General features: G+C 37.3%; 1 protein-coding gene across 1 annotated transcript in view; it reads left to right on the top strand.

Annotated features, from left to right (window-relative positions):
• The window catches only part of MAPK11 (mitogen-activated protein kinase 11), a 128,181-nt gene extending 120,516 nt beyond the window's left edge, over positions 1-7,665 (top strand). Inside the window, exons 11-12 of the mRNA XM_053716643.1 lie at positions 4,308-4,481; positions 5,784-7,665. Coding sequence (XP_053572618.1) covers positions 4,308-4,481; positions 5,784-5,857 — 248 coding nt within the window. The 3' untranslated portion in view covers positions 5,858-7,665. The remainder of the gene's footprint in view (positions 1-4,307; positions 4,482-5,783) is intronic.
• Positions 7,666-27,512: the final 19,847 nt, after the last annotated feature.

Below are 27,512 nucleotides of genomic sequence, written 5' to 3'. Positions count from 1 at the left end.
TATCTCAAGCTATGGACTCTGAACAGGTGTCTGTTTCTCTTGATACGTGTTTACTGTGTCTAGAGGCCCAAATTGTTTTGCCTATGTAATTTTGTTTCTCATGTTTAGCTAGGACGCTTAAGTTTAAAAATAAATTACTGCCTTCTGAGCCAAATGTCTCTCAGGGTGATGCTGTTCAGAATATGCCACAGCTTTCTCCTCAAACGCCCCAAGCCTCAATGGCTTCACATACAGTTCCCTGCGGCTCCTCTCAGCCTCCTAGAGGAGTGTATTTGCCAATAGATTTTGCAGCACAGGTATCTTCTGACGGGGAAGTGCAAGAGGAAATCAAAGAATTTTTCTGATAGTAAGGTGTCTGTTCCATCTTCTTCTGCGATGGTTAACCTCCCCCATAAGTCGAACGAGGAGGATACCTTGGTAGTGAGTTCTCAGATTCTGACAGTATATAAATCCTTTGACTGATTTTGGAGAAGTAAACTTCATATTTAAGCTTGAACACCTTTGTTTACTTCTAAAGGAGGTACGGGCTACTTTGGACGACTGATACTTCGGTCGCTGTCAACCTTAAAAAATCTAGTTAACTTAATAAATACTATGATGTTCCTTCTTCCGTGGAAGTTTTTCCTGTTCTAGACCGTGTGTTGGAGATCATATCTCAGAAATGGGATAAGTCAGGGATCCCCTTTTCCCCTTCTCCAGTTTTTAAGAAGATGTTTCCTGTTGCCGACTCCATTCGGGACTTATGGTGCACTGTGCCTAAAGTGGAAGGAGCTATTTCTAGCTTGGTTAAGAGAACCACGATTCCGATAGAGGATAGTTGTTCTTTTAAAGATCCCATGGATAAAAAGCTTTAGGCTTATTTAAAGAAAATGTATGTTCATCAGGGTTTACAATGGCAACCTGCTGTTTCTATTGCTACAGTAACAAGCGCAGCATCTTATTGGTGTGACGCTTTCTCCAAGCTAATTTTAGAGGAGACTCCGTTTTAGAGGAGATCCAAGATAGGATCAAGACTCTCAAGCTGGCCAATTCCTTTATCTCTGATGCCAACATGCAAGTCATTAGACTGGGAAGCCAAGTTGCCTGGTCTCACTGTTCTAGCCCGCAGGGCTCTGTGGTTAAAATCTTGGTCAGCTGATGTTATCTCCAAGTCCAAGCTCCTGTCGCTACCTTGCAAGGGCAAGACCCTGTTTGGTTCTGGTCTGGTGAAGATCATTTGTGAAATTACGGGTGTAAAGGGGTATTTTCTACCACAGGACAAGAAGAATAGACCTAAGGGACGCCAAAATTAAAATTTTCGTTCCTTTCATAACTTCAAAGGTCAAAAATCTTCCTCCTCAAAGCCGGAGCAGTCCAAGTCCTCTTGGAGACCCAATCAGTCTTTGAATAAGGGGAAGCAATCAAAGAAGCCTTCATCTGAGGTTAAATCAGCATGAAGGGCCCGCCCCCGGTTCGCTTGTGGATCAGGTGGGGGGCAGACTTTCATTGTTTCGTCAAGCTTGGATACGCGATGTCCCAGACCCTTGGCCTGTGGACATAGTATCTCAGGGTTACAAAATAGAATTCAAGACTTGTCCTCCCAGTGGCAGGTTTCTTCTCTCAAGATTTTCTGCAAATCAGAAAAAAGAGAGGCATTCTTAAGCTGCGTTCAGGATCTTTCTTCCCTGGGAGGGATTGTTCCAGTCCCAGTAAGGGAAGAGGGTCTAGGATTCTATTCAAATCTGTTTGTGGTTCCCAAAAAAGAGGGAACTTTTAAACAAATTTTAGACCTGAAATGTCTCAACATATTTCTCAGGGTACCGTCTTTTAAGATGGAAACCATTCAGTCCATTCTTCCTTTGGTCCACGAGGGTCAGTTCATGAGGACCATAGACCTGAAGGACGCATTTCTTTATGTTCCCATTCACAGGGATCATCACCAATTCCTGAGTTTCGCTTTTCTAGACAATCACTTTCAATTTGTTGCTCTTCCGTTTGGCCTTGCCACGGCTCCGAGAATTTTTACAAAGGTTCTGGGGGCGCTCTTGGCAGTAGTCAGGTCTCAGGGAATTGCGGTGGCTCCTTAGATGGACGACATCTTGGTTCAGACGTCATCTTTTCGGCTAGCAAACTCTCATACAGAGATCTTGTTGTATTTTCTATGTTCCCACGGATGGAAAGTGAATCTGGGGAAGAGTTCCCTTGTTCCATCTACAAGGGTGTGTTTCTTAGAAAAATCTTCATTAATAGGGAATCTATGATGGTCCCTGACAGGTCAGAAAATCCAAACTTCTCTCTTCTTTCCACTCTCTCCAGTCTTCTGTTCAGCCATCAGTGGCTCAATGCATGGAGGTAATTGGTCTGATGGTCGCTTCCATGGACATCATTCCTATTTCTCGATTACATCTGAGAGCTCTACAATTATGCATGCTCAGGCAATGGAACGGAGACCATTCAGATCTATCTCGGAAGATAGATCTGGATCCGTTAACCAGAGAGACCATCTCATGGTGGATTTCTCAGGATCATCTGTCTCAGGGCACATGCTTCCAGAGACCCTCCTGGGTGATTGTGACCACGGACGCCAGCCTGTGGCTTGTTAAAGGCTCAGTGCCTGTGGACTAAAGAGTCGTCTTTTCTCCCCATAAACATCTTGCAGTTGAGAGCAATCTTCAATGCCTTGATGGCTTGGCCTCAGTTGTCTTTAGCCCGGTTTATCAGATTTCAGTCGGACAACATTACCAAGGAGGAACTTGGAGTTCCTTGGCCATGAAGGAGGTGACTTGCATTATTCACTGGGCGGTAGCTCACGATTGTCTCCTTTCTGCCATCCACATTCCAGGAGTGGACAACTGGGATGCGGATTTTCTGAGCAGACAGACCTTTCATCCCGAGAGTGGGCTCTCCATCCGGAGGCGTTTTCCAGGTTAACCCTCAAGTGGAGGGTTCCGGAGTTGCATAGGGCCCTGATGAAGCCCTGAATGTAAAGGAGTATGGGTGAAACACGTGTCTGTTTGTAACTGAAGTTTGTCCTATGCAACTCATGGGAATCAAGTATCTACGGTCACAACAGCCCTGCAGTGTGGGATCAGGAATGAAAAGTCATGCATTGGCTTTAAAAGTGTCTGCAATGGAAAGTACAAAGGCTCCTAATAACGGCATGAAGCCGTGGTATGCCTGTGAGCAAACAACCGGAACGGACTAATAAAGCTAAGTGAAGGGAGGGGTGGCTACAAGAAAGGTAATATATCTCTTTCTCTCTGAAGTCAAATGACTAAAAACTTTTGTTTGATCCAATTTGCGGATAGTAAATCTCCCTGTCGCATTATATGCTTGTTGTGCTATGTTTTCCTGGTAACTCTCACAACCGGCTAACAACTTTCTGCCTGACATTACTTCATACTGATTCACTGCTGGTGCTGTAAGTTTCTGACTGTACGTTTTTTCCAAAATCAAGAACTGATGGAAAATAAATATATATACATATAAGGGGACTGTTCTTAACCCTTGCTAATCTGGACATGCTGAAATAAGCATGCTTTGCAACTAACAATATACCAGCGCTGGTCACTACTTGCTTATAACAAGAACTTTTTTTTTTTGTTTGTTTCTTTCTTTTTTCCTATGTGCACACAAGGTTTATGAGCAAGATTTATGATGTTTTGCAGATATAACATAGGAAATGTATCTATATGAACCAAAGAGATAATTGCCTGACTGCTTCTGCTGTATGAATAGGTATTAACCATTGCTACACCTGTATTATTCTTGTTTCTCTGTTCTTTGTTTTTAAGAACTAGATGAATTAGTAGGTGTTTTTGTTATATTTTAGAGTGCTGTATTCCCTGTCTTTAAGGAATCTCTCAAGACTGGAGATCATATTCTTTCTTTATTTCTAAAGTATTAATATATTACAGAGCTTATTCCCACATGTTAGGGGTCGGTGATTAAATAACTAGGCGATTTACGTGTGTGTGTGTATATATATATGTATGTATGTATATGTATATGTGTGTGTGTATTTATCAAATGAGAAAAAAATAGTGTATTGTGACCCAAGACAAACATTTTTTTATTATATTTTAATTGCACAATCTGGTGAAATGATTTCATGTTTATTTATAAAATATGAAAATCTTGTAATAAAATAATATATATATATATATATATATATTATTTTGTATTATTATTTTTTTTAAATTCTAATTCTTTAAAAATCATGAAACCATATTCTTACTAAATCTAGTTAAACTTACAGGTTTATTGCAGAATAGTGTAATGGGGTCATAGGTTAAATTGCACGCTTTTAAATGTTAATTGTATTTTAGCTATCGATCTACTGGAAAAGATGCTCATATTAGATAGTGACAAGAGAATAACTGCCACAGAAGCACTTGCCCATCCATATTTTGTACAATATCATGACCCTGAAGATGAACCCGAAGCAGAACCGTATGACGAGTCTACAGAGGACAAAGAACGTACCATAGATGAATGGAAAGGTAATCTCATTTTATATTAGCATTTGAAGTGGATTTGTTTGATTTTTTTTTTATTTGTCTGTATTTACCACAAACTGATTGTTTTGGGGGTTTTTTCTTCAAATGTTTTTAAAAATTTATATTTTCATTTTTACAATAATTGAACATATATTTTTTTTTAATAATGTTGTGTTTATATTAATAAATAATTGTAACATTTTCAAGCTTATCAGATTTTAAAAAAATACAGAATGCGCAGCCCCTGGAAATCTAAAATAAACTTAAAGAAATGAGTTTGTAAAAATATTTTTTCATATATTTCTAAAGTTGTAATTATTTCTAAAGTTTGAGCGCAAAGTGTTGAACTGTGAAAAAAAAAGAGTAAATACAATGGTAAAAGCAAACATAAAAAATGGTTATTTTTATTACATTAAAATTTATATATATATATATATATATATATATATGTATATATATATATATATATATATATATATATATATATATATATGTGTGTATAAATAAAAGAAGGAAATATATTTTCAGTACATATGACATCTACAATTTTTCTTTTGTAATTCAGAAAGATCATGCAATTTTAAGCAACTTTCTAATTTACTCCTATTATCAATTTTTCTTCGTTCTCTTGCTATCATTATTTGAAAAGAAGGCATTTAAGCCTTTTGGTTTCAGTACTCTGGACAACACTTTTTTATTGGTGGATGAATTTATCCACCAATCAGCAAGGACAACCCAGGTTGTTCACCAAAAATGGGCCAGTATCTAAACTTACATTCTTGCATTTCAAATAAAGATGCCAAGAGAATGAAGAAAATTTGATAATAGGAGTAAATTAGAAAGTTGCTTAACATTTCATGCTTAATCTGAATCACGAAAGAACATTTTTGGGTACAGTGTCCCTTTAATATTTCTATCTTTGATCTGCTTAGCTTTTTGCATCATATCATTTATCTTTTAGTCCTTTTTAATTAGACATTACAATTAATACATAAATCTGCTTTACAAAGCATGTCTGATTTTTGGTTCATTTATTGTATGGCGGTTGGGTTGGTTGTGTGCCACATTACATTATACTCACACATATGCTAAAGATGACCTCTAAAAATAAAATTAGATAATATTTACAGTTAAAGTTAAAACCTACATAGGATATGAGTTGCTATAAAACTTTATGTACTACTCAAATATAAAAATGTGGTTGAAATGCACATACTTAGATAATAATTAAAGTGTGAAACTTCTTTTAAATTGTGGTTTCTTTACCTTTTCTGATCTTTTGCTCTGATTGTTTTTTTCTTTCAGAGATTACATACCAAGAAGTGATTAGTTTTAAACAGCCTGATCATAAAATTGACAACTTGGAAATAGAACAATAAGCACAGATATTTCTCTTCGACCTGGATGGTTTATGAACTTGAACTGGTTCTGTTGACCAAAGATGAGTGATACTACTGGAGACGTCTGCATTGTATCTATGTGGCTACTACCCTGATTATCGCAGTACATGGAATTTTATGTTAAAATTTTATGGCACCTGCATAAAGACTATTCTTTATAAAGCACAGTTTTCATGTTCTGCAGGAAAGATTGACTGACAAGCATTAAGTATAAGTTCATAACAACTCTTGAATATCTGACTGTACAAAGATACTCACATAAGTAATTCAGTTTCTAATGCATTTTGCTTTCTGTTGTAACAGTAACATCTCTTTTCTTGACACTAAGCACTGTGTGAGCATGTCTAATTGGGTAAGATTTTAGAGATTGGCCTTTGATACTTTTAAAGGGACATTAAACACTAAATGCTAGATATGATAATGCATTCAAATAAAAGATTAGTCTGAGAATAACATGTAGATGTATTTTTTTTTAAGTTTCATTAGTTGTTTAAATAATTAACATTATAACTTTTAATGTCTATGAAGCAATGGGAGCTGCCATGTTGCAACTTGACTTTCTGTCTCTGCTGTGGCCAATTAGGGACAGTTATAAATAGGTCACTAGAGTGCAGCCAATGGCTGTGTGGAATATAACAGTGTTCTGCACTTCAATTTCTAACAGGAACTGAAAAGCTCACAATTTTAGAATAAAACTACAGGAAAAGGGGGCAAAATAAAATATTGCAGATTTTTTTTTTTTAATTATAAAGTGTTTAATGTTCCTTTAATACCTCAATAACAACAATAATATTTCATACTGTTGGTATTATTATTATTAAGGATGATTAACAGTGTCAAAAACATCAGAATGGAATTTTCAATATTCAAATTTTAATATTCGTTCTATAGAAACACACAAATTGTAGAACAAATGTAAAGAGAAACATTGATTTTGCTGTTCAAATGTCAAAAGCACACACATTTTAACATCCCTTATATAAAGAGACAATAAACATGAGACATTTTAAGTTAAAACTAATTGTGTGCCTTTAAATGTTCCAGATTCTGAATATAAGCTGAGCAGTGTCCAGCAAGCCCCACCACTCTATTCACTGATTATTTTGCATGTTCCCAGTCCTAAACTATCTGCCCTATGGCTTGAAGCAGATGTGTTGCACATGCTCACATTCACCCTCTCACCTGCTGGGAGTGTGCACAATACAGAGTGAATTTAGTGGGGAGTATGGCTTCTTGTTGACTGTACCCCCACTAATGAAAATAAGAAAACAAATGTTAGCTTGAGGGCGGCAGGGGATGTGTTTGCAGAAAACGGTTTCTTAGAAAAATTGCGCTTATCAGTTTACAATCGTAGAAGGTTTAAAGGCAAATACTACTTCATTTTAGTAATATTTCTCATGTTTACTATCCCTTTAAGTATTGAATCTCAAGCATAGGTATCAGTATAGAATATCAGGGAATTGTGGTATCAGCCCATGCTCTAGTCATAATAAATTAAAACTAAAATGCTGCATGTGTTTTAAAGAAGGAAAAAAAATTGTTTCCCCATGAATGTGAAAATCAGCTTTTAATGTGTGATGAGTGCATGTTAAAATTAGGTTATAATGTCAATATGAGGGAGGGACAGAAGTCTGTAGCATATCTGTGAAGAAATGATAAGCCTGCTTTTATTTATAGCCAGTGCCTTTCAGAGATGAAAGGGGCAAAAGATCATGTGTCCTTACTTATGTCTGCTAAGCATTGCCAGTCTTGTATTTCTTATGCTGCCAATAAAAAAATCAATCTTTTCACCGTTTTTTTTTTTCTGTGATGAAATTATCAGAAAACTTGATTGAACATTTGTAGAGGCTACATTATTATTATTATTATTATTATTATTATATAAATATATTATTTCTATAATCCAGTGTTTATTGGAATACAACTTGTATAATACAATAGAAATGAACACAACAAAATAAACTAATAGAGATGAGAGGGTAGAAAACAATTTGCCACCCAATTACAAAATATTCTGGAAAAAAATTTCAAACATTTACAGAGATGGCTATTAAAGTTATATAACCAAGTGATTTTCAATTCTCACTAGCTAGACAAGTATAAGAAGATCGATGTCTCAATCATCCTGAATTATGGGCAACTCCCTTTCCTTGATAAGAGTATTTTGTGCCTGTATATACGCATCCAACATTGCAGTCATATGAACATATGTCTCAATATTACCTTCTACATCCAGCTATTCAGTTACCTTATGAACCTATATTGATAAAGTTAGAATATTTTTATTTCTTTCATGCAATTGGCAAGAGTCTATGAGCTAGTGACGTATGGGATATACAATCCTACCAGGAGGGGCAAAGTTTCCCAAACCTCAAAATGCCTATAAATACACCCCTCACCACACCCACAGTTCAGTTTTACAAACTTTGCCTCCTATGGAGGTGGTGAAGTAAGTTTGTGCTTGATTTTCTTCTGCGATATGCGCTTCTCAGCATTTTTTAAGCCCGATTCCTCTGAGTACAGTGAATGTCAGAGGGATGTGAAGGGAGTATCACCTATTGAATTCTATGGTTTTCCTCGCGTGAAATCTTTTCATAGGTTCTCTGTTATTGGTTGTAGAGATTCATCTCCTACCTCCCTTTTCAGATCGACAATATACTCTCATATACCATTACCTCTACTGTTTCAGTACTGCTTTGGCTATCTGCTGTATGTGGATGGGTGTCTTTACGGTAAGTATGTTTTCATTACTTAAGACACACTTGGCTATGGTTTAGCCCTTTATGTATTAATGTAAAGTTCTAAATATATGTATTGTACTTATATTTGCCATGAGTCAGGTTTATGTATATTTCCTTTTGCAGACTATTAGTTTCAAAATTGGGAAAACATATTTAGGAAGTTACTTTTTCTTACCTGGGATATAGTCTTTTCTTAAAAAATTGACTGTTTTCATTAATTTTGCGGGCAAATTAGGCTTGCGAGGCCGCAAAATGCTGATATTTATTGCATCATTCTTGACGCGAGAATTTTTTTGGCGCAAAGGTACGTTCCGTAATGCAAATTCGTCATTTCCAGCGTCTTAGTTGATGCCAGGTTTCCTTGCACAAGGTTGCGTCTGCCATGACGCAAGATGCGTCATTTCCGGATGTTTGCGCCAAAAAATTTAATTTTGCACTGTGCGTCATTCTTGGCGCCAAATAATTTGATTATTTAATCTCCACTTCCTATATGCCTCTTGCCTTTTTCTATGCTCAGAGCGCTATGCTGTTTGCATTTTTTCCCCATTCCTGAAACTGCCATATAAGGAAATTGATCATTTTGCTTTATAAGTTGTTTTTTTCTCTTACATTTGCAAGATGTCTCGATCTGATCCTGTCTCAGAAACCACTGTTGGAACCCTGCTGCCTGATAACAGTTCTACCAAAGATAAGTGTATCTGTTGTAAATTAGCAGAGATTATATCTCCAGGTGTAGTATGTAACAGTTGTCAGGATAAGCTTTTACATGCAGAGAATGTATCCATCAGTACTAGTACAATGCCTGTTGTTCCTTCAAAATCTAATGTAAATTATATCCCTGTGAATATAAAATATTTTATTGCTGATGTGATTCAGAAGGCTTTGTCTGCTATTCCGCCTTCTAATAAACGTAAAAGGTCTTTTAAAACTTCTCATAAAGTTGATGAAATTTCAAATGACCGACAATATACTGAATTATCATCCTCTGATGAGGATCTATCTGATTCAGAAGATCCTACCTCAGATATTGAAACTGACAAATCTACTTATCTCTTTAAGATGGAGTATATTTGTTCCTTGTTAAGAGGTGTTGACTACTCTGGATATTGAGGAAACTAGTCCTCTTGATGCTAAAACTAGTAAACATTTAAATTCTGTTTATAAACCACCTGTGGTTACTCCAGAGGTTTTTACATTACTTGATGCTATTTCTGATATGATTTCAAAGGAATGGAATAGGCCTTGTACTTCTTTTTTTCCTTCCTCAAGGTTTAAAAAGTTGTATCCTTTGCCAGCAGTTAGTTTGGAGTTTTGGGAAAAAATCCCCAAGGTTAATGGGCTATTTCTACTCTTGCCAAACGTACTACTATTCCTATAAAAGATAGTACTTCTTTTAACGACCCTTTAGATAGGAAACGTTAATCTTATCTAAGGAAAGCTTATTTATATTCTGGCTATCTTCTCAGGCCTGCCATTTCTATGGCTGATGTTGCAGCTGCATCAACGTTTTGGTTGGAAAGCTTGGCGCAACAGGAAATAGATCCTAATTTGTCTAGCATTGTTCGTTTGCTTCAACATGCTAATCATTTTATCTGTGATGCTATTTTTTATATCAAAATTTATGTTAAATCTATGTCTTTAGCTATTTTAACTAGAAGAGCGTTGTGGCTCAAATATTGGAATGCTGACATGGTATCTAAGTCTAGATTACTATCTCTTTATTTCCAAGGTAACAATTTATTTGGTTCTTAGTTGGATTCAATTATTTCAACTGTTACTGGAGGGAAGGGAGTTTTTTTTACCTCAGGATAAAAGATCTAAGGGTAAATCTAAAGCTTTCAATAGATTTCGTTATTTTCGACAGAATAAGGAACAGAATGTCAATCCTTCCCTCAAAGAATCTGGTTCCAATTGGAAACCCTCTTCAAGTTGGAATAAATCTAAACCTTTTAAGAAACCAAAGCCAGCCCCCAAGTCTGCATGAAGGTACGGCCATCATTCCAGCTCAGCTGGTGGGTGGCAGATTAAAATTTTTCCAAAACATTTGGGCAGATTCTGTCCAAAATCAATGGATTCAGAGCATTGTCTTTCAAGGGCATCGAATAGGATTCAGAGTAAGACCTCCTGTGAGAAGATTTTTTTCTCTCACAAGTTACAGCAAATTCAGTGAAAGCTCAGGCCTTTCTGAAGTGTGTTTCAGATCAAGAGCTTTCAGGGGTAATCATACCAGTTCCATTTCAGGAACAGGGTCTGGGGTTTTATTCAAATCTATTCATTGTCCCAAAGAAAGAAAATTCATTCAGGCCAGTTCTGGATCTGAAAATTTTGAACCGTTTTGTAAGAGTGCCAACTTTCAAAATGGTGACTATAAGGACTATTCTGCCTTTTGTTCAGCAAGGTCATTATATGTCCATGATAGACTTACAGTATGTATATCTTCATATTCTGATTCATCCAGATTACTATCGATTTCTGAGATTCTCTGTTCTAGACAAGCATTACCAATTTGCCGCTCTTCCATTTGGCCTAGCGACTGCTCCAATAATTTTTTCAAAAGTTCTCAGTGCCCTACTTTCTGTAATCAGAGAACAGGGTATTGCGGTGTTTCCTTATTTGGACAATATCTTGGTACTAGCTCAGTCTTTACTATTTGCAGAATATCACACAAATCAACTAGTGTTGTTTCTTCAAAGACATGGTTGGAGGATCAATTTACCAAAAAGTTCCTTGATCCCTCAGACAAGGGTCACCTTTTTAGATTTCCAGATAGATTCAGTGTCCATGACTCTGTCTCTAACAGAAAAGAGACAAATGAAATTGGTTTAAGCTTGTCAGAACCTTCAGTCTCTATCATTCCTTTCAGTGGCTATGTGCATGGAGGTTTTAGGTCTCATGACTGTAGCATCGGACGCGATCCCCTTTGCTCGTTTTCATATGAGACCTCTCCAACTTTATATGCTGAATCAATGGTGCAGGGATTATGCAAATATATCACAATTAATATCCTTAAATTCCAATGTTCAACTTTCTCTGACTTGGTGGTTAGATCACCACCGTATAATTCAAGGGGCCTCTCTTGTTCGTCCAACCTGGACTGTATTCAAAACAGATGCTAGTCTTTCAGGTTGGGGAGCTGTCTGGGGATCTCTGGCAGCACAAGGGGTTTGGAAATCTCAAGAGGCGAGGTTACCAGTCAATATTTTAGAACTCCATGCTATTTTCAGGGCTCTTCAGGTTTGGTCTCTGTTGAATATAGAACCATTCATTTGTTTTCAGACAGACAATATCACAACTGTGGCATATGTCAGTCATCAGGGTGGGACTCGCAGTCCCCTAGCTATGAAAGAAGTATCTTGGATACTTTCTTGGGCGGAATCTAGCTCTTGTCTTATTTCTGCAGTACATATCCCAGGTGTAGACAATTGGGAAGCGGATTATCTCAGCCGTCAGACTTTACATCCGGGGGAGTGGTCTCTCCATCCAGATGTGTTTTTTCAGATTGTTCAGATGTGGGGTCTTCCAGAAATAGATTTGATGGCTTCCCATCTAAACAAGAAACTTCCCAGGTACCTGTCCAGGTCCAGGGATCCTCAGGCGAAGTCGGTGGATGTGTTAGCAGTTCCTTGGTTTTACCAACCTGCTTATATATTCCTGCCTCTAGTTCTTCTTCCAAGAGTGATCTCCAAGATCATCATGGAACATTTGTTTGTGTTTCTGGTAGCACCAGCATGGCCTCACAGGTTCTGGTATGCGGACCTTATCCTGATGTCCAGTTGTCAAGGCCTAGTGCTTAGTCATAGAGGTTTCTCGGACTCAGTGATTGATACTATGTTACAGGCTCATAAATCTGTTTCTAGGAAGATTTATTATCAAATTTGGAAGACTTATATTTCGTGGTGTTCCTTGAAGGGACAAATCTCTGCTCTTTCTGTTTTATTTCACAGAAAGATTGCTAAGCTTCCTGATATTCACTGTTTTGTTCAGGCTTTGGTCCCTATCAAGCCTGTCATTAACTCAATCTTTCCTCCTTGGAGTCTTAATTTGGTTTTGAAAGCTTTACAGGCTCAGCCTTTTGAGCCTATGCATTCTTTGGATATTAAACTACTTTTTGAAAAGTGTTGTTTTTTTTGGCTATCTCTTTTACTAGAAGAGTTTCTGAATTATCTGCTTTTTCTTGTGAGTCACCTTTTCTTATTTTTCATAAAGATAAGGCAGTTTTGCAGACTTTATTTAAATTTTTACCTAAAGTTGTGAATTCTAACAACATTAATAGGGAAATTGTTGTCTCCTCTTTGTGTCCTAATCCTAAGAATTCTTTGGAGAGATCCTTACATTCTCTGGATGCTGTAAGAACTTTTAAATATTATGTTGAAGCTACTAAAGATTTCAGGAAGACTTCTAGTCTATTTGTTGTCTTTTCTGGTTCTAGGAAAGGTCAGAAAGCTTCTGCCATTTCCTTGGCATCTTGGTTAAAGCTTTTGATTCCTAAGGCTTATTTGGAGTCGGGTCAGGCCCCACCTCAGAGAATCACAGCTCATTCTACTAGATCAGTCTCCACTTCATGGGCTTTTAAGAATTAAGCTTCAGTTGATCAGATTTGCAAAGCAGCGACTTGGTCTTCTTTGCATCCATTTACTACCGTTTTGATGTATTTGCCTCTTCGGAAGCAGTTTTTGGTAGAAAAGTTCTTCAGGTAGCTGTTTCAGTTTAATTCCTCTGCTTATGTTTTGAGTTTTTTCTTTTCAATTATGAGAAAAATGTATTTTTTGTTTTGTTGTGGATTTAATTTTTTTCAGCGGAAAATGGCTGTTTTTGTTTTATCCCTCTCTCTCTAGTGACTCTTCTGTAGCGTACCACATCTTGGGTATTACTATCCCATACGTCACTAGCTCATGCAGTCTTGCCAATTACATGAAAGAAAACATAATTTATGTAAGAACTTACCTGATAAATTAATTTCTTTCATATTGGCAAGAGTCCATGAGACCCACCCTTTTTATGGTGGTTATGTTTTTTTGTATAAAGCACAATTCTATTTCCATTTCCTTTTTATTTATGCTTTCTACTCCTTTTTCTATCACCCTACTACTTAGCTATTCGTTAAACTGAATTGTGGGTGTGGTGAGGGGTGTATTTATAGGCATTTTGAGGTTTGGGAAACTTTGCCCCTCCTGGTAGGATTGTATATCCCATACGTTACTAGCTCATGGACTCTTGCCAATATGAAATAAATGAATTTATCAGGTAAGTTCTTACATCAATTATGTTGGGGGGTTTTTTCAATTAAGGGTTATAGAAATTTTTACATCATTTATCATAATGTGAAATAACTTATAGCCTAGCTGGTTTAAATGTAATATTTTCTACAGAATATTACTATTTTCTACAGAATATTCTAATATTTTTGGGCTGAGTCAAAACCTATCCTTGCAAACTACCTACTCTCTTTTTTTTTTATCTTCTTAAATGGAAAGTGTCCTCGGCTGCATTCATTACTTTTGGAAAATAAGAACCTGGCCACCAGGAAGAGGCAAAGACAACCCAGCCAAAGGCTGTTTGATAGATCCTTAAGTCTATGACCTTGTCTGGTTTCAGAGTAGGGTTGTAATTGTACTCTGGGGGGATGGCTCTGCCATCTTTCCGCTCATCCTGTACCAGTTTCAGGATTTTGTTCCCTTATATTGGTGGCCCTGCTGAGTCTGCAGGTCAGGATGCCCGAGCGGTTCATGGGTCACAGTATCCTTTGGAATGTGTGAGCTTGCTGAGTCTATTCTGATAGCTCAGTCTGCTAGGAGATGTTTTTTTCTTTCTCCTTGCTCCTTTGACAGGAGACGGTTTCCTCTTCCTTTGGGTTCTGAGGGTAATTCTCCTTCTCGGGGGGCCTCAATGGAGGTTTTGTGTTCCTCCTTTTTAGGGACCTGTGAGTAGGTCTAGCGGCTTCGGTTGCCTGGAGCGTGCCCTCTGTCGGGTGCTGTTTTGTGCGGTCTATTTCTTGAAGACTGCTGCTTCTTCCTTGCGGCTAGCTGGACAGCTAACTCGGCGTACTAATGCACTGTGACTACTCTGCACTGTAGCAAATTGAGGGTTGCTGGTCCGATCTCCGACAAGGTCTACTTAGCCTTCTTCCTTTGAGCAGTGCATTGAGTCCCATAAGGGGGATTAGCCGTGCGTTACAAGACCATTCATGTTTTAGCTCCCTCTGTGTTCTCAAACGTGGAGTTTTACCTGGGTCTATTACATGCTCTTTCATGGTTGAATACTTGGGTATTCTTTAGGCATGCGCTGGGAGGACTTTGCCTCTTTAGTTGGGTTCCATGCTTGCAGGATGTTGGAGAGATGTTTTTTTTGGTCTCCGTGCCCGGTATTATCCCGGGTTTCGTCTGGTATAGGCAGGGCCTCCTTCCCTGTTTGGGTTCATTTGGGTCTCTGCTTTGGGCCCACTCTAGGAGGTGCTGTGTTTTGCATTGAGGTACTTTTCGGTTCCTCGGTCCTCCTTGGCCTTGTTCCATTTTGGGTTTTCGGCTGGTTTACCCTTCATTTGTGAGGGGTGAGTGGTGGGGGACCGTCTGTTGGGCGATGGTGTCTCTTGGTGGGCTGTTGGCTCAGTCGAGTCTGTTTTACAGTCTCTAAATTATCAGGTAAGCATAATTTGTTTTCTTGGAAAAACATATCTTGTGCAGAATACAACTTTAATGACCTGTTTTCCTTATTTGCTGTAGGGGGATAACAACTTGCAATTTGCTTTCCATCACTTATTTCTTAGTTTACGATGCACCTTTTGTGCACTTCTGTTTTATCATTTGAGGTGTGCATATCCATACAATATACTTTAGGCATTGTGACCACATCTGATATGATAACTGGCCAGTTTTTCATGCATATGAAAGGACATTTATTTTAACATGCAAAGGCATGAAATGCTTTAATGTTTCAGATAGAAGTTGAAATTGTATTTTTCCTTCCATAAGGCAGGGAGAGTCCACAACTTAATTCCTTACTGTTAGGAAATACAACACCTGGCCACCAGGAGGAGGCAAAGACCCCCCCCTGCCAAAGACTTAAATATTCCTCCCACTTCCCCTATCCCCCAGTCATCCTTCGCTTTTCATCACTATAGGAGGTGGAAGTGTCAGAATATTTGGATAGTCCTGTATAGGTATGTTACCTTTGAGAAAGGACTGGAGTTTTAAGTGATCATGTCAACCTCTCAGTGAGAATATTGATAAAAGTTAGAGTCTGGAGATGCAGGGATAGTTTTTCTGCGAACCCATCCAGACTGTCGCTAACAGCTCCTGAGCAATCAGTGTTGGCAAGTTTTACTGCTTGCTGCTACACGCTCAAGTCAATGTCAGAAGCGCTGCTGCAAGACTAGGTTCATGGGCTGTGTTTTTGGCTTGGAACAAACAGGTTTCACTTTCATTTTTGAAGTGTTGCGCAGCTCATAATAGCTTGGCGCCCTTTTTCATAGCAGGGGAAGTCCTGTCTTATGTACCACATGACCGGGAGTGGTCTCTTTCATTTCCTTAGATCCTGCTGCAGATATCACTCCTGAGGAGAGCATTTTCACTGTCGGCTGTCTGGGTCTGCCCCAGCCATTGGAAGTATTAAGGTGCCATTTTTTAAATGAAAGTGTTTTTTTCATTGTCCTCCTTTGGGTATATACAAAGCTATGGAGGACTCTGATACTACATTAGAATGTTCCGCTCCTTCTGTACTGAATAATAATTTACTTTTTATATTGTGAGGAGGCTGTGGTTTTCCCACCTGCTCAATTTTGTTCCATTTGCCTAACCACTGTTCTTAAGTCTAAGAAGGGAGACAAGCCTGCTAATACTCATAGCGCGATTAGCCCTTCTGAGCCGTCTCATTCTCAGAAATCTGGGTCCCGAGAAATTACTACCCTTTCTACATTACACACTCCACATGTAGTTCCCTGTGGCTCAACTAATCCGGAGGGGGCTTTTTTCCAGCGGAATTTACCGCGCAGTTACAATCGGCGTTGTCTGAGGCCCTGAGTGCCTTACCTCGCTCTAACAAACGCAAGAGAAAGGTTAAACATAGTTCTCCTGGCCTAGAGTAATCTAAATATTTGTCGGATTTAGCTACTATAACCCAGCTATCCGATGATGAGTTAACCTCTGTCGGAGACTTAAGTTTCTAAACCTCCTTCAGCCGTGGAACCCTCCTTTAGATTTAAAATTGAGCATCTGCGTTTTTTTATTAAAGGAGGTTCTGTCTAATCTAGAGGTTCCAGAGGCCTAAGATCCCTAAATTAGACGGGGTTTACGAAGATAGAAAGGTCCCTCTGACTTTTCCTGTGTCAATTAAGATGGCGAACATTATTAATAACGAATGGGAAAGAGTAGGAACTTCTTTTTCCCCCTGATTCCCGGTCCCTGACTCTCAATTAGATTTGTGGTGCTCCATCCCTAAGGTAGATGGCGCTATCTCCACGCTGGCTAAGCATACTATTATCCCTCTGGGGGATAGTTCTTCTTTTAGAGAGACTATGGATAAAAAAATTGAAATTTTTCTGAGGAAGATGTTACAACATACAGGGTTTTTATTTCAACCAGCGACATCTGTATCCGCGGTTGCTGGAGCAGCTACCTACTGGTGTGACACTCTGTCAGAGCTCATTGAGGTGGAAACTCCCCTCGAGGATATTCAGGAGAGAATTAAGGCACTGAGAATTGCTAACTCCTTTATCTGACTTGAATATGCAGATTATTCGCATAAATGCAAAGCAATCGAAACTAAATAGAGATATTTCAGATTTTAAATATAAAGTGTACAAATGGGGAAAGAAATTCAACTAAACCATCAAAAGTACATATAGATAGTGATGCCTCTGATCTAGAAGGCAGTGAATTGGATGCGACAGACACTGAAAGTACCACACCAAGTACCTCTACCCACAAGGTGATTAGACAAGAAAGGAAGAAACGTAAGGATTTTTTAGAAGAGGGTACTTCAGAACAAGAAGACCCACCAGGAGAGGAGGCAGAAATAAACCAAAGACTAGTGAAGATTAAAGAAAAACAAGACAACAAAAGATGGAAGCCTTACAAAAGACCACCAAGTCCATTCTCAAGAATGAGACTGACCTAATGCAAGTGATTAACCTGTCTAATAAAATCTTATCCACAGAACATTTAAGTGTGTTAAAGAAAGGTCTTTCATTCTGCCCCACAGGATGTCTTGACAAATTTAAAACCACTAAAGACATACAACTATTCCTTAGGAAAATCCTTCTTAAAAAACAGTTTATGAAGAATGACTTAACTAGTGAGATAGGTGTAAACGTTAATTGGACAGATGAAGAACAAATGACTATCCAAAAAATGCAGGACTTGCTAGGAGACAATGAGAACTCCACGAACCATGATTGGTGAGAAATTATTTTAAATAAATCTAAATATATACCAAACTTTAATCTCTCAAGACATGTAGAAATTTTTAACGAAATGGTAAGCAAAGAAATCTCAGAAATTCCCTTAAAAACAACACGTAAGAATCTGAACAAACCAGAAATAAAGGCTTTGCAAGAAATGCAAAAATGGGACGATTTACTCATTAAAAACTCAAAGGTGGCAATGTGGTGATTTGGCCGAAAGTTATGTACCTACGTGAAGTACATAAACAGCTACACAATAAGGACTGCTACTCTAAACTCCTATTTGATCCTACTCAAAATTTTCAAGAACAATACAACAGAATAATATCTAATGCCGAGAAGGATCAAATTATAACACCTTAAGAAAGAAAATTCCTGACAGAACATGAACCTAAAACTGCCACATTCTATGCCATACCCAAAATTCATAAGAATCCAACTATGCCCCATGTACGACCCATTGTCTCGGGTATAAACAACCTAACTGAGAAAGCGAGTCAATATGTCAATTATAGACTTAGGGAATTTGTTACTCAATTACCATCATTCGTGAGAGACACAATGCAAGTCTTACATCATGTTGAAAATATTCTAATGAATGAAAATACCATCTTAGTAACGGCAGATGTCGAAGCATTATATACCAGCATCGACCATCAACTAGGTATCCAAGTCGTTCAAAACTTTTTGGAGTCTTCATATGAAGAAGAAAAAACTCACAACGTCATTCTGGAACTGCTCAAATTTATCCTACACCATAACTATTTTGTTTTTGATCAACAATTTTATTTACAGGCTAGAGGTACTGCAATGGGTACAGCATGCGCACCAACCTACGCAAATCTTTTTTTAGGCTGGTGGGAACAAAAAAAACTGTGTTCTCAGATGTTAATGTACCTTTTACCAATCACATCCCTCTATGGCTAAGGTACATAGACGATGTGTTCTTCCTATGGGAAGGACCAGTAGACACATTAATTGAATTTCTGAATAAACTCAAGAATAACAACTTGAACATAAAACTCACATATGAATTTAACAACAAAGACGTGACGCTCTTAGACTTAAAAATATTCAAAGACGAATCAGGGGCAATTCAAACAGCTCTTTTTCAAAAAAAGACCGCAACGTACAATTAAATCATTACCAACTGGGGAATTTTTAAGAATAAAGAGGAACTGCTCGGATGAAATAGCATATAAATGTAGAGCAAATGAATTACAATTAAGGCTACAGCAAAGAGGATACAGTAACAGAAGTATTAAGAAAGCGAGACAAAGAGCAAATATGACCAACAGACATGATCTGTTACAAAAAAAAAGAAGAAAATCAAAGATGATACTACTCGATTGATCCTCACATATTCACCTCAATCCCATGAAGTAATTCATATTTTGAACAAACACGCATCCTTCAAGCTGATCCCAAGCTAAAAAATATCATTGTTGAAAGAATACAAGTTGGTTATAGACGCACTAAAAACCTTAAAGACGCTCTTAGTCCCAGCCACTTCGTCAGAAGAAAGACCAAATGTGACCATATAGCATTAGGGAATTTTACGTGCAGGAATTGTTCGATCTGCAAATACCTTCTTCCCGTCAAATCTTTAACAGACAGATTTGGCAAAGTGCACAAAATTCAGTTTCATATAAACTGCAATACAGAAAGTATCATCTATGCCATTACATGCAGCTGTGATCTGCACCATATTGGAATGTCCTACAGAACACTGGGTATCAGAATGCTAGAATATCTTAGCAATGTGAGAAATGCTGAAAGAGATCTAAGGAACCACAAAAATCTAACAAGTGTGGCATCTCACTTCCTAACCCATCATCAAGGAAAAACATCAGAACTCCACTGTTATGGCCTGGAAAACATATTGCTGGGATTCACAGGGGGAAACCTAGAAGAAATTCAGTTAAGGAAAGCCGATGGATATACCTGATGAATTCAGTTTCCCCATTATGCTTAAATGAAAACAATAATTTATTTTCATATCTATAATAAGTCCAAACATCTACTACTAATTTTAAAATCTGTGTTATTTTTCTAACCACGACAATGAGTCTTAAAGACTCATAAGACTTCTTCACTTAATGATATGATTCACTTACACTATTTACACTCCAATGGATAAAAATAAAAAATAAAAATTGAATAACTGTTTCACCCACACTATCAAAAGTATTCACTTATAATTTTCACATATATTATGATAATTATATAAGACATTATGTTATAATAGTTTGAAAGCCTAATCTTATAACCTTAGTATTAGATTGCAAGATCTATATATCGAATATTCTATGGATACCATGTCAGCAATTAAAAAAGGATTTTACTGGACAATTCCTAAAATCTTTACATAAAATCTGGGAATTATTCTAGATGTAAATGAGTAGAAATGTAAATATATAATCAGACATGAAGTAGACACAATGGGTTTTTCTAAACTAATTCTTAAACTCACTCTGGACTCTCTATTAGATCCAGTACATACACATTGTAGATGAATAGCAACATTTATTCACAATTTAGTTTCTAAGCACATTTTGTTTGTAATTTTGCAACCCCACTTTTTTACACGTCCTCACACTATTTTTTATTCAATCACATCACACTTTATTGCACTTAATGAATATAACCAGAAATGGACTATCAGACCACTAACATAATTAACAGATGCTATGGAGCATCGTAAATTCACTATATGAGGTCTAAATAATAGTTTATTTATTGACAAAGGATAAACCATATATAATCAGACAAGATCAAGTCGGCAGTTGTTTAGTTAAAGGGACACTGAACTCAAATTTTTTCTTTTGTGATTCAGATAGAACATGCAATTTTAAGCAACTTTCTAATTTACTCCTATTATCAATTTTTCTTCGTTCTCTTGCTATCTTTATTTGAATAAGAAGGCATCTAAGCTTTTTTTTAGGTTCAGACTCTGGACAGCACTTTTTTATTGGTGGATTAATTTATCCACCAATCAGCAAGGACAACCCAGGTTGTTCACCAAAAATGGGCCGGCATCTAAACTTACATTCTTGCATTTCAAATAAAGATACCAAGGGAATGAAGAAAATGTGATAATAGGAGTAAATTAGAAAGCTGCTTAAAATCTCATGCTCTATCTGAATCACGAAAGAAAAAAATTGGGTTCAGTGTCCCTTTAAATTGAAACATACAAGGATCCCTGATGCAGTAACGCATCAGGTTCATTACTGATCCGATTCGCTAGTTTCAAACAATAGGAGTGGTTTACCCCACAAAAAGCCGCTGACACCGCGGCGCCCTGCCTTTGACAAAGCCGGAGTTACCGACGAAACATGCTAGGAGAAAGGGCATGTGGGACCCTTTGTTTTTTAATAATCTAGTTTAATAGTAGGGTGGTCGAATTTGATATCTGAGCTGACTACAATAGTATTCTCAGATCATTTTGGTCAGGTACAGGGAGAATGACCTCATAAGCAGCAAGTCATTGACTGCAGGTCTTATATGCTCTGATTGAAATCTGGCGGTGTGATGCCGTTGTGTAAACTATGTCTATAAACATAACCTGTACTTACTTACCTAAGCTACATACAGCCGACTAAGGGGAGCATTGTATGTATAAGGAAAATAGCCAGCAGACAAACTGCAGCTCACGCAAAAGTGTTTATTATGGCTGTTATATGTAAATACAAAGGATACACTAAAGCTCCCTAAGCAATCATTTTTTAGGCTGAGTAAGGAAAGCACTTTAGGGACAAGAGTAACAGCCAGCAGACAAACTGCAGCTTGATTAAGAGTCATTATTACGGCTTTGAAATCTTAATAAATTAGATACACTATTTCTATATGTGCTTAAAAATTACAACCAGCAGAGTAATTATTATACGCGAAGGTTAGTGATTTGGTGCCACTGTGCAAGTTCAGTCTTTAAACGCAACCCATACTTACTAAGCTAGATATAGCTGATTAAGGGAAGTACTGTACGTATAAGCAAAATTGCAGCTAAACTTAAAGCGTTTACTACGACTGTTATTTCAATATAACGGATACAACACAGTTCCCTAATTATCTGTAATATTTAGGCAGAATAAGGGAAGAACTTCAGGTACAAGAACATTAGCCAGTAAACAAACTGTAGCTTAACTGAGACTGGTCGTTACGGCTAGAAATCCTATCATAAGAGATACGTGAGCATCAAAAGTGCCTTGAATAACAATAATAGTAGCGTGATAACCATACACAAAGGGAGGTACATAACCTTCCGATAAATACTAAGTCTGTAACGTATAACAGTCCTTTTAGCTGATAATGTTGTTCCCTCACACACCACAACTATAATTATTAGTATCCTCTGCAACATTAAATATACATTAGCTTTCAACTGGTGACAGTCAGTCGTAAGGCCTTTATTTTCCAAATTAAAATGGGACAAAATGAATCATGGTATTTTGCTAAAGTTGTTTGACTTCATATAGCATAATAGTTTTATATTACAAGTGTTTTAATGTCCCTTTAATATTGACAAGTTAAGTATCTAATTCAAAATTAAAATTACATCTTGCCTGAAAAAGTAAAAGTTGTTTAAATTTAAGATGAAACTAATATTGGTTTTATTGATGTACATTCAGCAGTTTCGTTAGCTGCCGAAAAAAGGAGGAAGTGGCATTCAGCTATTTGCTGAGCCGGATTTATTCTTGTGAAAGTGCAACAAACTAAGGGCTGTGCAAATCCAGATCTTAATGTGTTACACTTTCACAAGTAGAAATCCGGCTCTTCCACATTCGGCAGCTAACGAAACTAGTTTTGGACTTCCTGCTAATCCTCACTGGATAAGGACAACTGCCATTGCTTTCCTTGTGGAGAGGGACACGCCTCTACAAGTATGACAAGAAAATGTTGGTTTATTGAGGGCTGGGACCTTAGTTTTTAAAAGAAAAACAAAAAACATTTTGAGATACTCTTATAGATCAGTGCTTCTTAAATAAAGGGTTCCTTAAAACTTGTTGGGGGTCACCACAGACTTTGATAGTGTATTGTGTACAGGGAAACAGGAGAGATGGAAGGGTCTCTGGTACAACACTGTTTTAATTACTAATCAAACAGCAGTAGTGAACCAATTAGGCAGAAACAAATCAGAGGTTACTGTTGACCTCTGCCTTTTCTTCAAATCTATGTTTTGTTTGGCTGAATGTCTTTAACTCTTCACACAACCTTGTTCAAATGTATGTATGTGCTTGTGAGTGCATGTATGTATTTCTTTCATGTAATTGGCAAGAGTCCATGAGCTAGTGACGTATGGGATATACATTCCTACCAGGAGGGGCAAAGTTTCCCAAACCTCAAAATGCCTATAAATACACCCCCCACCACACCCACAATTCGGTTTTTACAAACTTTGCCTCCTATGGAGGTGGTGAAGTAAGTTTGTGCTAGATTCTACGTTGATATGCGCTTCTAAGCATGCTGAAGCCCGGTTCCTCTCAGAGTGCAGTGAATGACAGAGGGATGTGAAGGGAGTATTACCTATTGAATGCAATGGTCATCCTAACGGGGGTCTATTTCATAGGTTCTCTGTTATCGTTTGTAGAGATTCATCTCCTACCTCCCTTTTCAGATCGACGATATACTCTTATATACCATTACCTCTGCTGATTCTCGTTTCAGTACTGGTTTGGCTATCTACTTTATGTAGATGAGTGTCTTTTTTTTAAGTAAGTTTTCCTTTATTTAGACACTCTCAGCTATGGTTTGGCACTTTATTTGTAAAGTTCTAAATATAATGTTTGTACTTATATTTGCCATGATTCAGGTTTATCAGTATATTTCCTTTTTGCAGACTGTCAGTTTCATTTTGGGAAATGCATATTAAAAAATAAATAAAAAAAAATTCTTACCTTGAATTTTCAAATTGACATTCTTTCTAAATTGCGGGCTGTTAGGCTCATGGGCGCGCAAAATGCTATAATTTATTGCGTCATTCTTGGCGCGAGAATTACGTTTGTTGACGTATTTTCGTCATTTCCGGCGTCTTAGTTGGAACTGAGAATTTTCACATAGTTGCATCATCTATGACGCTCGTGTTTGTTGCAGACGTTCTTCACGCCAAAAAATATTTTGTCAGTTGTGGGCGTCATTCTTGGCGCCAGATTTCTGACATTATTTAAGTCTTTATTTCATTCTGCTTCTGGTTTTCAGAGGCTTATTTTGTTTGCATTTTTTTCCCATTCCTGAAACTGGCATTTAAGAAAATTGATATTTTGCTTTATATGTTGTTTTTTCTCTTACATTTGCAAGATATCTCAAAAACTATTCCTGTATCAGAAAACGCTGTTGGATTCCTGATGACTGATATCAGTCCTACCAAAGCTAAGTTCATTTATTTTAATGTTATGAATTTTTCTCTTTAGCTATGGTTTGTAATGTTATCATGATACATTTTTACATGCAGAGTCCATCAGTATTAATGCATTATCTATTGCTATTCTTTTAACATCTAATGTACAAGATATACCTAGGAATTTATAGGATTATTTTTTGATTCTATTCTAAAGGCTTTGTCTGCCATCCCACCTTCTAATAAAATGTAAAGGTCTTTTTTTTTAAACTTCTCATTTAGTTGATGAATTTTCAAATGACCGACAACATACTGAATTATCTTTCTCTGATGAGGATTTATCTGATTCAGAATATCCTTCATCAGATATTGACACTAACAAATCTACTTCTTTACTTTTAAATAGAGTACATTCGTTCTTTGTTGAAAAGGTGTTGATTATCTTGGATATTGAGGAGACTAGTCCTTTTGATTTTTAAGACTAGCTAACATTTAAATTCTGCTTATTAACCTCCTGTGGTTTCCTCAGAGTTTTTTTTCCAGTTCCTGATACTAGGGAATGGAATAGGCCTGGTTCTTCTTTTATTCCTTCTTTAAGGTTTTTAAATTGTATCCTTTGCCAGCAGTTAGTTTGGAGTTTTGGGGAAAGATCCCCAAAGTTAATGGGGCTATCTCTACTCTTGCTAAACATACTACTATTCCTATGGAAAATAGTATTTATTTTTTTAAGTTCCTTCAGATGGGAAACTTGTATCTTATCTAAGGAAAATTATTTTATTTTCAGGTCCTTTTCTTAGGCCTGCAATTTATTTGGCTGATGTTGCAACTGCTTCAACTTTTTGGTCGGATACTTTAGCGCAACAAGTATCGGATTATGATTTGTTTAGCATTGTTAAGTTGATTCAACATGCTAATAATTTCATTTGTGATGTCATTTTTTTGATATTTTCACAATTGAGGTTAAATATATGTCTTTAGCTATTTTAGCTAGAAGAACTTTGTGACTTAAATCTTGGAATGCTAATTTGATTTCTAAAATCCAGATTTTTTATTTTTCAAAGGTAATAAATTATTTGGTTCACTATTGGATTCAATACTTTCAACTGTTACTCTGGGGAAGGGAGTTTTTTTGCTTCAAGATTAAGTTCTAAGAGTAAATCTTAAGCTTATATTAGTTTTTGTTCTTAATAAGGAACGGAATCTTAATTCTTCACCAAGTAACATGTTTTTAATTGGAAGCTTTCTTCAAAATGGAATGAATTCAAACCATTTAAAAGATCAAAGTCAGCCCCCAAATTCGCATGAAGGTGCGGCCCTTATTCCAGCTTAGCTGGTAGGGGGCAGGTTAAGATTTTTCTAAAAGTTGTTCAATTCAGTCCAAACTTCTTAGATTGGGGTACAGAATAGGATTCAGAGTAAGACCGCCTGTGAGAACTCTTTTTCTCTCACATATTCTAGCTATGCCAGTAAAGGCTCAGACTTTCCTTAAGTGTGTTTCAGACCTGGAGTTATCTGGGGTATTCATACCAGTTCCGTTTCAGGAACGGGGTCTGGGGTTTTATTCAGAAATATTCATTGTCCCAAAGAAAGGAAAACTTTTGAATTGTCATGTTGGAGTACCATCTTTCAGAATGGTGATTATAAGGTCTATACTGCCTTTTGTTCAGCAAGGACATTATTTGCCTACAATAGACTTACAGGATTCATATCTTCATATTCTGATTCTCTTTTTTAGACAAGCATTACCATTATTTGTTGCTTTTCCTTCTGGCCTGCAACAGCTCTAAGAATCTTTTCAAGGTTCTCAGTGTTTCCTTATTTGGACGATCTCGTGGTATTTGCTCAGTCTTTTCGTTCTGCAGAATCTCATACGATTCAACTTCTGTTGTTTCTTCAAATACATGGTTGGAGGATCTTTTTTTTTTTTTCAAAAGCTCCTTGATTCCTCAGACAAGGGTCACCTTTTTTAGGTTTGCAGATAGATTGTGTCAATGTCTTTGTCTCTAACAGACAAGAGACAATTTTATTGGGTTCAGCTTGTCGGAACCTTCAGTCTCTATTATTTCCTTCAGTTGCTATATGCATGGAAGTTTTAGGTCTCATGTCTGCAGCATTGGATTCGATTCCCTTTGCTCATTTTCATATGAAACCTTTCCAGTTTTTAATGCTGAATTAATGGTGCAGGGATTATTCTAGGATATCACATTTAATATCCTTGAATCCCAATATTCAACTATCTCTGACTTGGTGGTTAGATCACCATCATATAGTTCTACGGGTCTCTTCGGTTCATCCAACCTGGACCATGATCACAACAGATGCGAGTCTTTTAGGTTAGGAAGCTGTCTGGGGATCTCTGTCAGCACAAGGGGTTTGGAAATCTCAAGAGGCGAGATTATCATTCAATATTTTGGAACTCTGTGCGATTCTCAGAGTTCTTCAGTTTTGGCTTCTTTTTGAAGAGAGAGACGTTTATTGGTTTTCAGACAGACAATGTCACAACTGTGGCGTATGTCAATTATCAGGGTAGGACTCTCAGTCCTCAGGCTGTGAAAGAAGTATCTCGGATACTTGCTTGGGCAAAATCCAGCTCCTGTCTAATTTCTGCGGTCCATATCCCAGGTATAGACAATTGGGAAGCGGATTATATCTGTCATCAAGCTTTACATCCGGGAGAATGGTCTCTTCACCCAGATGTGTTTTTTTCAAATTGTTCAGATGTGGGGGTTTCCAGAAATAGATCTGATGGCATCTCATCTAAACAAGGAACTTCCCAGGTACCTATCCAGGTCCAGGGATCCTCAGGCGGAAGCAGTGTATGCATTGACACTTCCTTGGAGTTATCAACCTGCCTATATTTTTTCGCCTCTAGTTCTTCTTTTAAGAGTGATTTTCAAAATCATCATGGAGCAATCGTTTCTGCTGCTGGTGGCTCCAGCATGGCCGCTTAGGTTTTGGTATGTGGATCTTGTTCGGATGTCCAGTTGCCAACCTTGACCACTTCCATTAAGGCCAGACCTTATATCTCAAGGTTCGTTTTTTCCGTCAGGATCTCAAATTATTAAATTTGATGGTATGGAAATTGAACGCTTAGTCATAGAGGTTTCTCTGACTCAGTGATTATTACTATGTTGCAGACTCGTAAATCTGTATCGAGTTTGG

Source organism: Bombina bombina, chromosome 6, assembly GCF_027579735.1.
Source record: "Bombina bombina isolate aBomBom1 chromosome 6, aBomBom1.pri, whole genome shotgun sequence".
NCBI classification, from domain to species: Eukaryota; Metazoa; Chordata; class Amphibia; order Anura; family Bombinatoridae; genus Bombina; species Bombina bombina.
Note: the sequence above shows the minus strand (reverse complement) of the source record. Positions and strands in the feature narration are given on the sequence as shown.